This window comes from Eurytemora carolleeae, unplaced genomic scaffold, assembly GCF_000591075.1.
Source record: "Eurytemora carolleeae unplaced genomic scaffold, Eaff_2.0 scaffold2417, whole genome shotgun sequence".
Taxonomy (NCBI): domain Eukaryota; kingdom Metazoa; phylum Arthropoda; class Copepoda; order Calanoida; family Temoridae; genus Eurytemora; species Eurytemora carolleeae.
In genome coordinates, this window is record NW_019398303.1 from 5,169 (window position 1) to 17,000 (window position 11,832).

The 11,832-nt window shown below is 32.2% G+C and overlaps 1 protein-coding gene across 2 annotated transcripts; it reads left to right on the forward strand.

The window, feature by feature from the left end:
* Positions 1–307: 307 nt before the first annotated feature.
* On the forward strand, positions 308–8,874 carry LOC111717187 (tyrosine-protein kinase Src42A). 2 transcript variants are annotated; one of them, XR_002768706.1, is made up of 11 exons: positions 308–635; positions 880–973; positions 2,257–2,350; positions 2,977–3,183; positions 3,579–3,657; positions 4,334–4,502; positions 4,820–4,978; positions 5,444–5,540; positions 6,157–6,395; positions 7,045–7,336; positions 8,698–8,874. XR_002768706.1 is itself a non-coding variant. In XM_023492694.1 (10 exons), exons 1-10 carry the CDS (start codon positions 444–446, stop codon positions 7,251–7,253), a joined length of 1,539 nt encoding a protein of 512 aa, XP_023348462.1. In that variant the 5' UTR covers positions 308–443; the 3' UTR covers positions 7,254–8,062. The 2 variants fall into 2 exon arrangements, 1 of the variants encoding a protein (XP_023348462.1); XM_023492694.1 differs by lacking the exon at positions 8,698–8,874 and having other exon boundaries at positions 7,045–8,062.
* Positions 8,875–11,832: the final 2,958 nt, after the last annotated feature.

Here is an 11,832-nt window from a genome sequence, read left to right on the forward strand (position 1 = left end):
GTTTACATATCCTGTTGCAATATTGCATTACACTTTCAAGTCCCTTTTCTAACCTTGAAGAAGGGAATTAGAATTTTATGCACGTGACTTAAAACAAATAGCTACGCAATTAGGGTGTAATAATGTTTCTGGGCGAAAATATTATTTATGCCTTAAAATTATTTAATTAAACAGCTTCTTTTTTGGTCTGTCCTTAGAGCTGAGAGCGCTCTTTGGACCCAATATCCCCTCCTATCAATTTTGTGCATGGCCTCAAAAAGCGTTCTCTAAAAAACTACCCTTATTTTAATTTGTGAATATGAATTCTTAATATTTTAAATGTTTCAGATAAAAATGCATTAGTTTTATTGTTGGAGACTTGCTGGGAAAATATTTTAGGGAAATAAACGGATAAATTAAACTTTATTGACGACAACCACAAATGGTAAGATAGTTGAGATAAAATGGGAAACTGTTTTTCTACGGATAGCGGGGGCCATCATGCCTCTGCCCCATCTCCTGGTATTCCCAGACTAACCGAAGCCCCTGTAGTCTCAGGACTAAACTCGGAGAATATAGTCCCGATGGTTCCTCTGGACCTCGGACATTCCAGACCGCTACCAGACCCAACAGAATCAACTCCATCCAGTATTAAGGTATTTTTATTCTAAATTAAAGGGAATGTTAGCGAAATTGCCCACGATTTAAAAAAGTTTCAAATCGGTGCCCATTTACCACCTAAATGTCAACAATTGAGATTAATTTAGAATTTTTGTTTGGGCGATTAAATTGCCTTATGTTAAAAAAAATCTAAAATTTTTACAGAACGCTGAAATAAATTTATTGATTGATTTTGTTTGATTAATTGATTGATGGACTACATTTTCAAAATTGATTTAGGTGTTCGTAGCACTGTATGATTATGATGCACGGACAGATGAAGATTTAAGTTTCAAGAAGGGTGAACACTTGGAGATTATTAATGATACACAAGGTATATTTGGTGATTATTAATGATACACAAGGTATATTTGGAGATTATTAATGATAAACAAGGTATATTTGGAGATTATTNCAAGGTATATTTGGAGATATATTAATGATACACAAGGTTATTTGGTGATATATTAATGATACATAAGGTATATTTGGAGAGAAATGATAATTTTTAAACTAAGTAATTATTTTAACAGATTATACATAATTGTTAGAATTATAAAATATCTGTAAATATTACGAACTTCATAAGAATTTTCATTATATTTGCTCAGTGTTAAGATAACGAGAAAATTGAGTTTTTTTCAAATATTTACTTTAAGATTACAAATAATGTAAAAATGTAATAATGTTCTAATCATGTAAATGAAAATACTCACTGCGTACAAAATTTTGTGCGCTACATGCCAAGAAATGAAATAAAAGTTATATTGTTTTTACACTAAGTTCCCTATTTTTCGCCACGTAGATGTTCGGTGTTGTTTTTAAAAGGTTGCGATCCCCCCCCCCCCCTTTCATTGACCTTTGACAACCTAAAGGGGAGGACGGCCGTAAAAACTTTCACGCTAATTAATCATTTTGAGTTTAAATTGATTCAATTTGATAAACTGAAAGCCCGCATTGGGTGAAGGCCAGTTTAACAAAGAAACATGTGTTCTCATTGGTCTTCAATTATAAAGACATCGGGATATTATATATATCAGACATTTTACAGGGCGAAACAAATTTCATCGAATTGATTTTTCTCTCAAATTGAGATTTAAACACGGAATTTCATGAATTTTTCGTAACAATTAAAAAATATTTGAAGCAGAAAATATGAGCAATCAAGAAAATCCAAGTGACACTGTTTACTAGTTTTTCAGGGTATCTTGACTAGATATTATTTTTAAATAATGTTTTTAGGGTATCTGGACTGGATATTATTTTTCTAAATAATGTTTTTAGGGTATCTTGACTAGATATTATTTTTAAATAATGTTTTTAGGGTATCTGGACTGGATATTTTTTTTCTAAATAATGTTTTTAGGGTATCTGGATATTATTTTTTTAAATAATGTTTTTAAAGTATCTGAATATTATTTTTTTAAATAATGTTTTTAGAGTATCTGGATATTATTTTTTTAAATAATGATTGCTAAAATTGTTAATTTTTACGAAAACTTGTAGCTATTAACATGAATACTTATAGCTATTAACATGAAAACTTATAGCTATTAACATGAAAGATTAACAAAATATGAAAAGCTGAAATGAAAATTTATGAATATTTAATTTCAGGAGACTGGTGGTTTGCTAGATCCAAAGCAACTAAACATGAAGGATATATTCCATCAAATTATGTGGCAAAACTCAAATCAATAGAAGCAGAACTGTAAGACATTTTTTTTAAATGGAATTTTTTGTTCTGAGACAAATGTATCGAGAATTTTTATAGATGAACGGAGTGTTAAAGGGAACGTAAGCGGAATTTTAACTGAATCTCCAATAATGTGGAAATTATATATATTTTTTTGTGATGAAAGAGGTTAATTCTGATAATTCCTTCATGTTTTCCTTTAGTAGAGAAACCACAATCGAAAATCAGTTTTCAACATTAGAAATATGGATAGATAATTTCTGATTGATCAGACAAAGCTTTTAAGGGCACCCGTTGTGAATCGGACATTGAGAATTAAAAATACGTTTGCTGTCCCTCAAGTAATGCTGTTCACTGTAATGATTAGTTTCATGATTATTCTTTTTCAAACGTTAACGCTTTGTTTCGGGAGTAACGGAGAACAAAGAGAAATTTCTCTTTTTTGTTGATGTTTTTGAAAAAGTCCTTATTCCGCATTAAAAATCTGGTCGATTACTCTTGAAATTTGTTGATTTCTTATTTTGAAAGACGTTATATTGTCTTATTTAATTTAAAAAACACTTTCCCTTTTTATTAAAAATATTGCTTAATTGTTCAACTGTCCTTCATAATAAAACTCTATTTAAATATTTATCTTGCAGATGGTATTTCGGGAAGATCAAGAGGATCGAAGCTGAGAAGAAATTACTCCTGGTGCAGAATGAGCACGGTGCCTACCTGATCAGGGACTCGGAGTCAAGACGAAATGATTTCTCTCTCTCCGTCCGAGACGGGGACACGGTGAAGCACTACAGGATCAGGCAGCTGGACGAGGGAGGGTTCTTCATTGCACGCCGAACTACTTTTAGGTGAGATCATTATATAATGACTTTAAAAAAGAGTATTGTTTATTTCCAAGATAAAATATACCTCCTTAAACATGCCGCCTCCCCCCCCCCGCAATTTCCGTAAAAGTTCATTAATTGGCCGACACCCACCACCACTTTATACTCGTACATATAAACTGTTTGTTTTTGATTGATTTTGATGGTTATTTTATTGTTAGAACTGACGAGGGTCAACCCAGACCGAAATATATTTTCAAAAAACGTGGAACTAGCATATCTATACTTTATTTACTTCACCGAATTTTAATTTTAGCGGGACAATAAAAAAGAAAAGCATTAAATGGCTTAAAAAGAAGAAATGGGTACAATAATTTATTTTGATTAATATATTTGATAATTTTTTTTGTTTTGTTCAGAACCCTTCAAGAGTTGGTGGAACACTACAGCAGAGATGCAGATGGATTATGCGTCAACCTTAGGAAACCATGCGTCAAGGTAGGTTAAATGGATTATGCGCCAACCTTAGGAAACCATGCATCAAGGTAGGTTAGATGGATTATGCGTCAATCTTAGGAAACCATGCGTCAAGGTAGGTTAGATGGATTGTGCGTCATCCTTAGGAAACCATGCGTTAAGGTAGGTTTGTTATATTATGGGTCAATCTGAGAAAACCATGCGTCAAGGTAGATTAGTTGGATTATGGGTCAACCTGATAAAACCATGCGTCAAGGTAGATTAGTTGGATTATGGGTCAACCTTAGGAAACCATGTGTCCAGGTAGGTTAGATGGATTATGCGTCAACCTGAGGAAACCTTGCGTCAAGTTATGTGTGTTATATTATAAGTCAACCTTAAGAAACCATGCGTCAAGGTAGGTTAGATGGATAATGTGTCAACCTTAGGAAACCATGCGTCAAAGTAGGTTAGATGGATCATGAGTCAACCTAAGGAAACCATGCGTCAAGGTAGGTTTGTATTATTATGCGTCAACCTTAGGAAACCATGCGTCAAGGTAGATTAGTTGGATTATGGGTCAACCTTAGGAAACCATGCCTCAAGTTCGGGATGAATTATGCGTCAACCTCGCAATTTCACCCTGATTATTTAGCAAAATTATTATTTTTAAGAATCTTTGTGTTTATAAATCCGCCTCAACCCCTCCTTTGTCTAGATGGATAAACCGACGATAGCTGACCTGAGTCACAACACGAGGGATCAGTGGGAGATAGAGAGAACTAGTCTCAAGTTTGTTCGGAAACTCGGACACGGACAGTTCGGAGAGGTCTGGGAGGGACTCTGGAACAATACTACTCCTGTTGCAATCAAAACTCTTAAAACAGGTATTTTACAAGATTTACATTATGCAATTATGCAATTGCTATCAAAGGGTGTTTTAAATTTATTGTATAATTAAAATCGGGTTTATTTCTTTCCCTATTTAGTGTTTTTTTTTTCTTTTAAGCAATTATTATTAAACTATGAAAATGCTGCTCACATATACTTCTACGTTTTAGAACGTTTATATGCTTGTTTAAGCTTCAGTTGAAAAAGAGTAATTGGCAAAATTCTTATAGATTTTTAAGCATGTTCCTTTTTTATCTTGTTGTTTATCCATTTACATTTTTTCTGCTTGCTTGATAATTGTATTTTTTTTAAGGAACCATGGACCCTAAAGATTTCCTGTGTGAAGCGCATATAATGAAGAAATTGCGGCATCCCAAACTAATCCAGCTGTACGCGGTATGTACCCTGGAGGAACCTATTTATATCATTACTGAGCTCATGAAGTACGGCAGCTTGTTGGAGTACCTACAAGGTAGTACTTTTATTTAGATTTGTTTTGGTACTAATCGTAGTTGTAAACATGTTAAAAAGGATAATTTTCGTAACAATTTAGTCTGTGTTATTAAATAGTTGTAAAATAACCTTTTTTTTTTGGACGATCCTTCCTGGTGAAGTTTTACAAACGACTTTAGGCGCTTATTTAGAAAATATACACAGTAAACACGTCTTATTTAGAAAATATACACAGTAAACACGTCTTATTTAGAAAATATACACAGTAAAAACGTCTTATCGTTTTTTTCTCTAAAATACTGAACTCTCCAATTACATTCATCGTCCTTACCTAGCCAGTCTTTTCCTTTAAGATCCAATTAACTTTCTTCATATTTGATCGTATTATTTATTGATTGATTGATTGATAATTTAGTTACTAATTGATTGATTGATTGATTTACTGATTGATTGATTGATTACTGATTGATTGATTGATTACTAGGTAAGGGTAAGCTGCTGAAGCTCCCCCAGCTTGTGGATATGGCTGCTCAAGTAGCCGCCGGTATGGCCTACCTGGAATCACAGAATTATATCCATAGGTAAACAAAATATTACCTAAAGGGACTGTAGGCCGTAGCGCGTAGGTTTATTATTGGATGCCGAACTTACCCTTATTAATCTACATGTTTGCTTGTTATTGTTACTTAAAGAGACTGGCGTATTATTAATTAAGATGCCGAACTTACCCTTATTAATCTACAGAATCGATTGTATTTGTTACTTAAAGGGAATGTAGGCGTATTATCAAGTGAGATGCCGAACTTACCCTTATTAATCTACAGAAACTTTTGTAATTGTTCCTAAGGCAATGTAGGCGTATTTCCAAGTAGATCGGTGTGTCCGATTTACAATAGTCCGATTATAATCCTTTGACGGATCAAGTATAAATTAATCTACAAAAACTTTTGTAATTGTTAAACAATTGATTTACAAACTTTTTTAAATTTAAGAAATATTTATATTTATTTTTTGAAATCCGTAAATCAGTCAAAGATCGAAATCGCACACTCCCCACTGTGCATGGATGGTCACTTTACTGTAAGTAAACTTACAGTCCTTTCAATAAGTTAATTGTTTTTATATTCTTTTTTCTCTATCTATGAAGTCTCAATTCAAATTTACTTAACATGTCATTTAAATATTTATCCTTTTTAGGGATTTGGCGGCCAGAAACGTCTTGGTTGGGGAGAACAATATTGTCAAAATTGCGGATTTTGGGTTGGCTCGGTTAATCAAGGAAGACGAATATGAGGCTAGGGTTGGTGCCAGGTTCCCCATCAAGTGGACTGCCCCCGAGGCGGCAAACTACTCCAGGTTCTCCATCAAGTCAGATGTCTGGAGTTTCGGTATTCTTCTCACAGAGCTCGTCACATACGGCCGAATCCCATATCCAGGTTGGAACTATTTTATAATTTATTCATTTCATATTAAAGTGGGTTCATGCATTATGGGGGATGTAAAAAGTTACATGATTTCTTAACATCGTAATAAAAAATACGAAGAATTTAAAGTTAAACTCACATCTTAATAATATGAAAATGAAGATAATTTGTTACATAAAATTGTTAATTTTCTTCTTTTTTCCAATTACTTTTTTCGAACCAAAACGCCACTTTTAACTACCGGAAGGGGGGGGGGAGGTAAAAAAAATTGCATCGTCCTTTCCTGAATCTAGCAGTTGTCCGTATCTTTTGTCGTCCGAAAGATTTAATTATAATTTCTGTTGATAAGAGAAATAATCCTCTAATTATTTAATAAAAAATCGCTCTTTTTTAAATAACTTTTAATGAACAAAAATATCCCCCCCCCCTTAAATACCGGGAGGGGGGGGGGCAAAAGAGCAGAGCTTAAACTTTTGAGTACTCATTCCCTGTATCTATCTATCTGTATTTTATGTCGTCCAAAGGATTGAATTAATTGATGACATAGATATTCTATGATTATAACCTAGCGGGGCTATTGAATAACTGACATTTTATCAATCAAGTTTTGGCCTCAGGTTTGACTCTTTACAGTTTTGACAAAAAGCAAAATAATATTTAGGAATGACGAATGCGGAAGTGTTGCACCAGGTTGAGCACGGATATAGGATGCAGTGCCCCCAGGGTTGCCCCCCGCTCTTCTACGACATTATGCTTGAGTGCTGGCACAAGGACCCGATGAAACGACCAACCTTCGAGACTCTGCAGTGGAAACTCGAGGATTTCTTCACAATGTCCGACTCTGAGTACAAGGACGCCTCAGCGTACTAGGACTCTACGCAGTTGTACAAATTTTGCGTATCTTAGTATTTTTGATTCATGACTCCCCTGGTTTAGATTTAACTATTAACCCTGTAAGTTTAGCTCTTGTTACTGCAGCTCAAACTATTATTTCCCCTAAACCAGGGGGTATATAAAATTCCATTCATTACGTCCCAAATGTTGATTGATTGATATTAGGGGCAGAAATTAACCATATTGTTATTGTAAAAATTGGAAGTTTGATGTCAAAAATTCCATACTGCAGAATGTAAACTGCAAGGAAGTGGTATTTTCAGTATATCATAAATTTACTCTTATTGATTATGATAATTTCCATCTGTTAACTTCCCAAATGCAGTACACATATCTGAAGTATAGTGCACGAACACAATCAACTTGCCAAAGTTCACATTGACACAGAAAGTGTATACCCCAAAATGTACTTTCAACACCGATCCTAATTGGGATGAGGAATGGAATTACATGGACCCCTGCCCTAAACTGGTTTAGTTTTGTTGAGATGACCGTGCAGCTTTTTCTGAAGATTCCTAGTTAAAAAATATTGTCCTCCCATTTTTAATTGCTCTCAAAACAACCTCAATCAATGTTAGTAATTTACATTTTCGTGAACTATTTGATTACATAAACTCGTATGGCCTTCATTTTCAAGATAAAGACGACATTATTTTTCTACTAAAATATCTGCCATAGAATCATATTTTTCCATCCAATACTTTTCTAGTAACAAAGTTTTCAGAATTTAACCGTCATTTACAAAGTAATACTGAAAACTCTTATTTGATTGATTGAAACCCATATCGGCTAGATTAATTTACAATTTTTCATTGATGGCAACCTATTAATACAGAATCTTATCATGCTAATTGTTCTCAGGACTTAAAATATAGAAAAATTTAACTATAAATCATTATCTTAGAACTATGTACCGTTTACATTATACAGTACACTGTACAACTGTTCAGTCCTAGGTTCAACTCTGCATATTAAACACTTTGTGTAATTTTATATCTTTGTACATAATCAATAAACGTGCATCAAATATTACAATAATATAAATTGTAAACTAGAAATTGAACTGAGCATAAAAATCCCCGAAATAAATTTATCGCCATTCAAGTTCATTCAAAATGGCGGCTATTTTTTATCAATATGAATTATTTTAATATTATAAATTTTTTTCTCTCTTGTAACTAAACTAATATTTTGTTATGTTTTATGAAATAAGCAAAAATGTATGTAAATTTTTAACCATTGACTCATTCAAGTCGTTGCTTCTTTTTACAATGTAAATTTGACACAAATAAACTTTCAAATTCTTCAACTTTTTTAAAATAAAATTGTTTTGTAATCAATTTTTTCATCGGTAATGTGACTTTTTTTGAAAATTTTGTAAATTTAATTTGCTATTATAAACTACACAGTATTTTTTAAGATGCTCTCAACGCATTAATATTCTTCAAAAATACATCAATTAACATTGGCCTTAGTAATGTTCCTTTTTCAGTATATGTAGCGCCTACATAGATTAATTTACTTTCTGTATATTTGTTGTAAAATTTATTTTAAATATTGTCAATAATATTGTTCGCCTTTAGGTAAAGTAGAGAAGGTTATTGAAAAAAATAAGTTAGCTGAAACTGATCTTTAAGTTCAATTATCCAACTTTCGTATTTCCTGCAAAGTAAAAAGGTCAAACTAATATGGGTTTGTAGTTTTTTGGTTCATTTTGACATTTTACAAATAAAAAGAAATAAATAAAGTGACAAAAGTATTTCTTTCTCTACTTTAAAAGATTATTTACTTTTCACCATGTTTTGTTTATGTTGTGATAAATACGACAATAAATAATTTTGAAAAAAAACTTTAAAGTTGAAGAAAGGATGTATCTCAAGGAGTATGGAATAGAATGGAGATAAAACTGACGCGGCCCGCCCTACCATATAATTATTCATGCTTTGCAGACGGTACTTAATTTGAGTAAGAAATTTTTGTCTGATGTACAATTAACGCATATACAATAACCTATTCTGAATATTTCTTATACAAATGAAGTACCCGTCTGCAAAGCATGCATAATCATATGGTAGGGCGGGCAGCGTCAGTTGTATCTCCCTTCTATTCCATACTTCTTGATGTTTTTCAATCACGTTTGTGTTCAGCCATAAATATAAATATTAGAATTGATTACAAATTACTTAAGATGAATATCCACTGTGAACACTTTAATCTGCTCTTTTTGGATATCACTTCTGGATTCAGACCAATGAAAGTTTTCTCATTAAATGGCGTGCAAAATTTAAAAATACTTCTGACTTGCAATTCAAGATTGGTTGAATTTTATAAAATTTCTAGATTTAAACTAAAGATTAAAATAATCTTTTATTAACAAAAAGAGGAGATCAAGCATTGATCTCGATATCCATATTTCTAAAGTTTTTAGCTCAGATTTTATGATATTCAATTTATTGAGATCACTTCCACCAGCCTGATAATTATTTTCGAACAGAATGCTCATAAGTTGAAAAATGCTCATAATTTTGAACTAAATGTCAATAAATTTGAACAGAATGTTCCTAATTTTGAACTAAATGTCAATAAATTTGAACAGAATGTTCATAATTTTGAAATATTTTCACTAGTTCGTTATTTTCCCAAATAGATTGTTAAGTACAATAGATGGCAACGTGGTATTTGTACACTCTCAGTACAGCTGTATTCTTACATCACAAGTGTCAACTCAGTATTGTGCATAGAGAATAGAATATATATTAGAGGGGAATTTACTGGAAAAAGTGTAAAACGGCCATTTTGTTGTACTGTTTCCATACTGCAGGTGTACTTCACATATTTATGCTTTTATATTTTATAGAAAATCTAAAATTAATATTAAAAGAAAACCAAATTATGAAATAGGCTGGTTTCATAATTGACCAATGATCATTTCACATAGACTCTATGCCTTCCACTTTACAAACGATGATTTTCCGTTATAACTATAAATCAAATGATGTTTTTTTTCACCTAATTCATTATAAAGTTTATTTAACAGTTTAAAAATTTCGAAATTGAAATGGATAGTCTAGGGAACATGCTGTATTAATGTACTCTACTGCATATCATTTGTGAACATTTAAATGATTTGTACACTTTGAACTCCCTTTCAGGCTGAAAGGGACTGAAAAAATTCATACCGAGAGATTCTTTAAATTCCTCTCTAATATATATTCTATTCTCTATGGTATTGTGTCCAACAAAATTATTAATAATAGTGATAATTTTAGAATAAAGAGCTTATCTTACAGTGAAAAAGGTGCAATTTTATGTGTTATTTATTTTCTTTTTTTACACTTTTTTATTTAATCTTGAAAAACATGTCAAATAATGCGAGAAAATTTCGTTTTCCTTGTTATATTTGACACTTGTGACGTTGTGTATAATAGATCCATTTCTCTTGCCACCTATTGTACTTGAAAATCTATTTGGTTATTATTAACAAATGCCAGGTTTTCTTTTATCACTGAGATATTTGAGAGTTAAAACATAAAACTTTTTAGTTAACAAAAAAGTAATTTAATTTAAAAATAAATTGTGAAGAAAAAAGACTTACTACATTTAAATACAGAAGTACAATTTTTGAAAAGTTCAATGTTTTTCGAGGATTGGGGGCCATAATTTGTACGTTTTAACCAAAAAAAATATTTATTTTACCTACATGCGTAAACTTACATAATTTCGAATATTCGTCAATGTATCTAAACTACCGTAGTTGAGAAGAGGGTAAAGAAAATATATAGAAGTCACTAAGTCTTACATCAATGCCATGTAAATTAGTTCTCTAGCTGCGCTCATTCTTTATGGAAATAACTGTACATTGCTTCACAAGGAATATTCAAACATTTGAAGTTTGGCTGCACAAGACTTTTTTCCTCTCGTCAAAAACTGAATGGTTTGGTTTTCGGTAACAAATGAACATTTTTGGGATACTATCAGATTTTATTTTTTTATACTATACATTTAGAAAAATATTATGGAAATATAAATATTAAATCAAGTATTACGGGGGTTGACGCATGCTCATTTCTGCATAGCAGAGGCTCGGTCTAACTAGCAAATCTGGGAGGCTCGTGTCTGCATAGCGGAGGCTCATGGTATCCCGGAGTTCCTTTCTTTGGTTGACACTAGGGTTTCCATTTTTCCGGAAAAAAATTTCCATTTTGGAAATGGAATGATCCGGAAATTTGTTGCGTAAACCAGAATTCCTGGATAATTCCGGTATAAATGGAAACCGAAAATTTTCCGGTTTACGTCACGTAAACCGGAAAAATTTCCGTTTTACGAAATGGAAACCGTAAAATTTCCAGTTTCCATTTCGTAAACCGGAAAAATTTCCGGTTTCCAGTTTCCATTTCGTAAACCGGAAAAATTTCCGGTTTCCATTCCGTAAACCGGAAATTTTTACGGTTTACGTAACGTAAACTGGAAAATTTCCATTCCGTAAACCGGAACTTAAAGAATTTTTCTTATTTTAATTAAATTCATATTTACAAAGTTTGAAAATTTGAAGAAA

What these genes read in the sequence shown, in the direction of transcription:
- LOC111717187 (XM_023492694.1), top strand. Translation starts at nt 444, where the DNA reads ATGGGAAACTGTTTTTCTACGGATAGCGGGGGCCATCATGCCTCTGCC. An exon ending in GCACGCCGAACTACTTTTAG is followed by an intron (nt 3,184 to 3,578) that starts GTGAGATCATTA and finishes TGTTTTGTTCAG; the next exon opens with AACCCTTCAAGAGTTGGTGG. An exon ending in TCACAGAATTATATCCATAG is followed by an intron (nt 5,541 to 6,156) that starts GTAAACAAAATA and finishes TATCCTTTTTAG; the next exon opens with GGATTTGGCGGCCAGAAACG.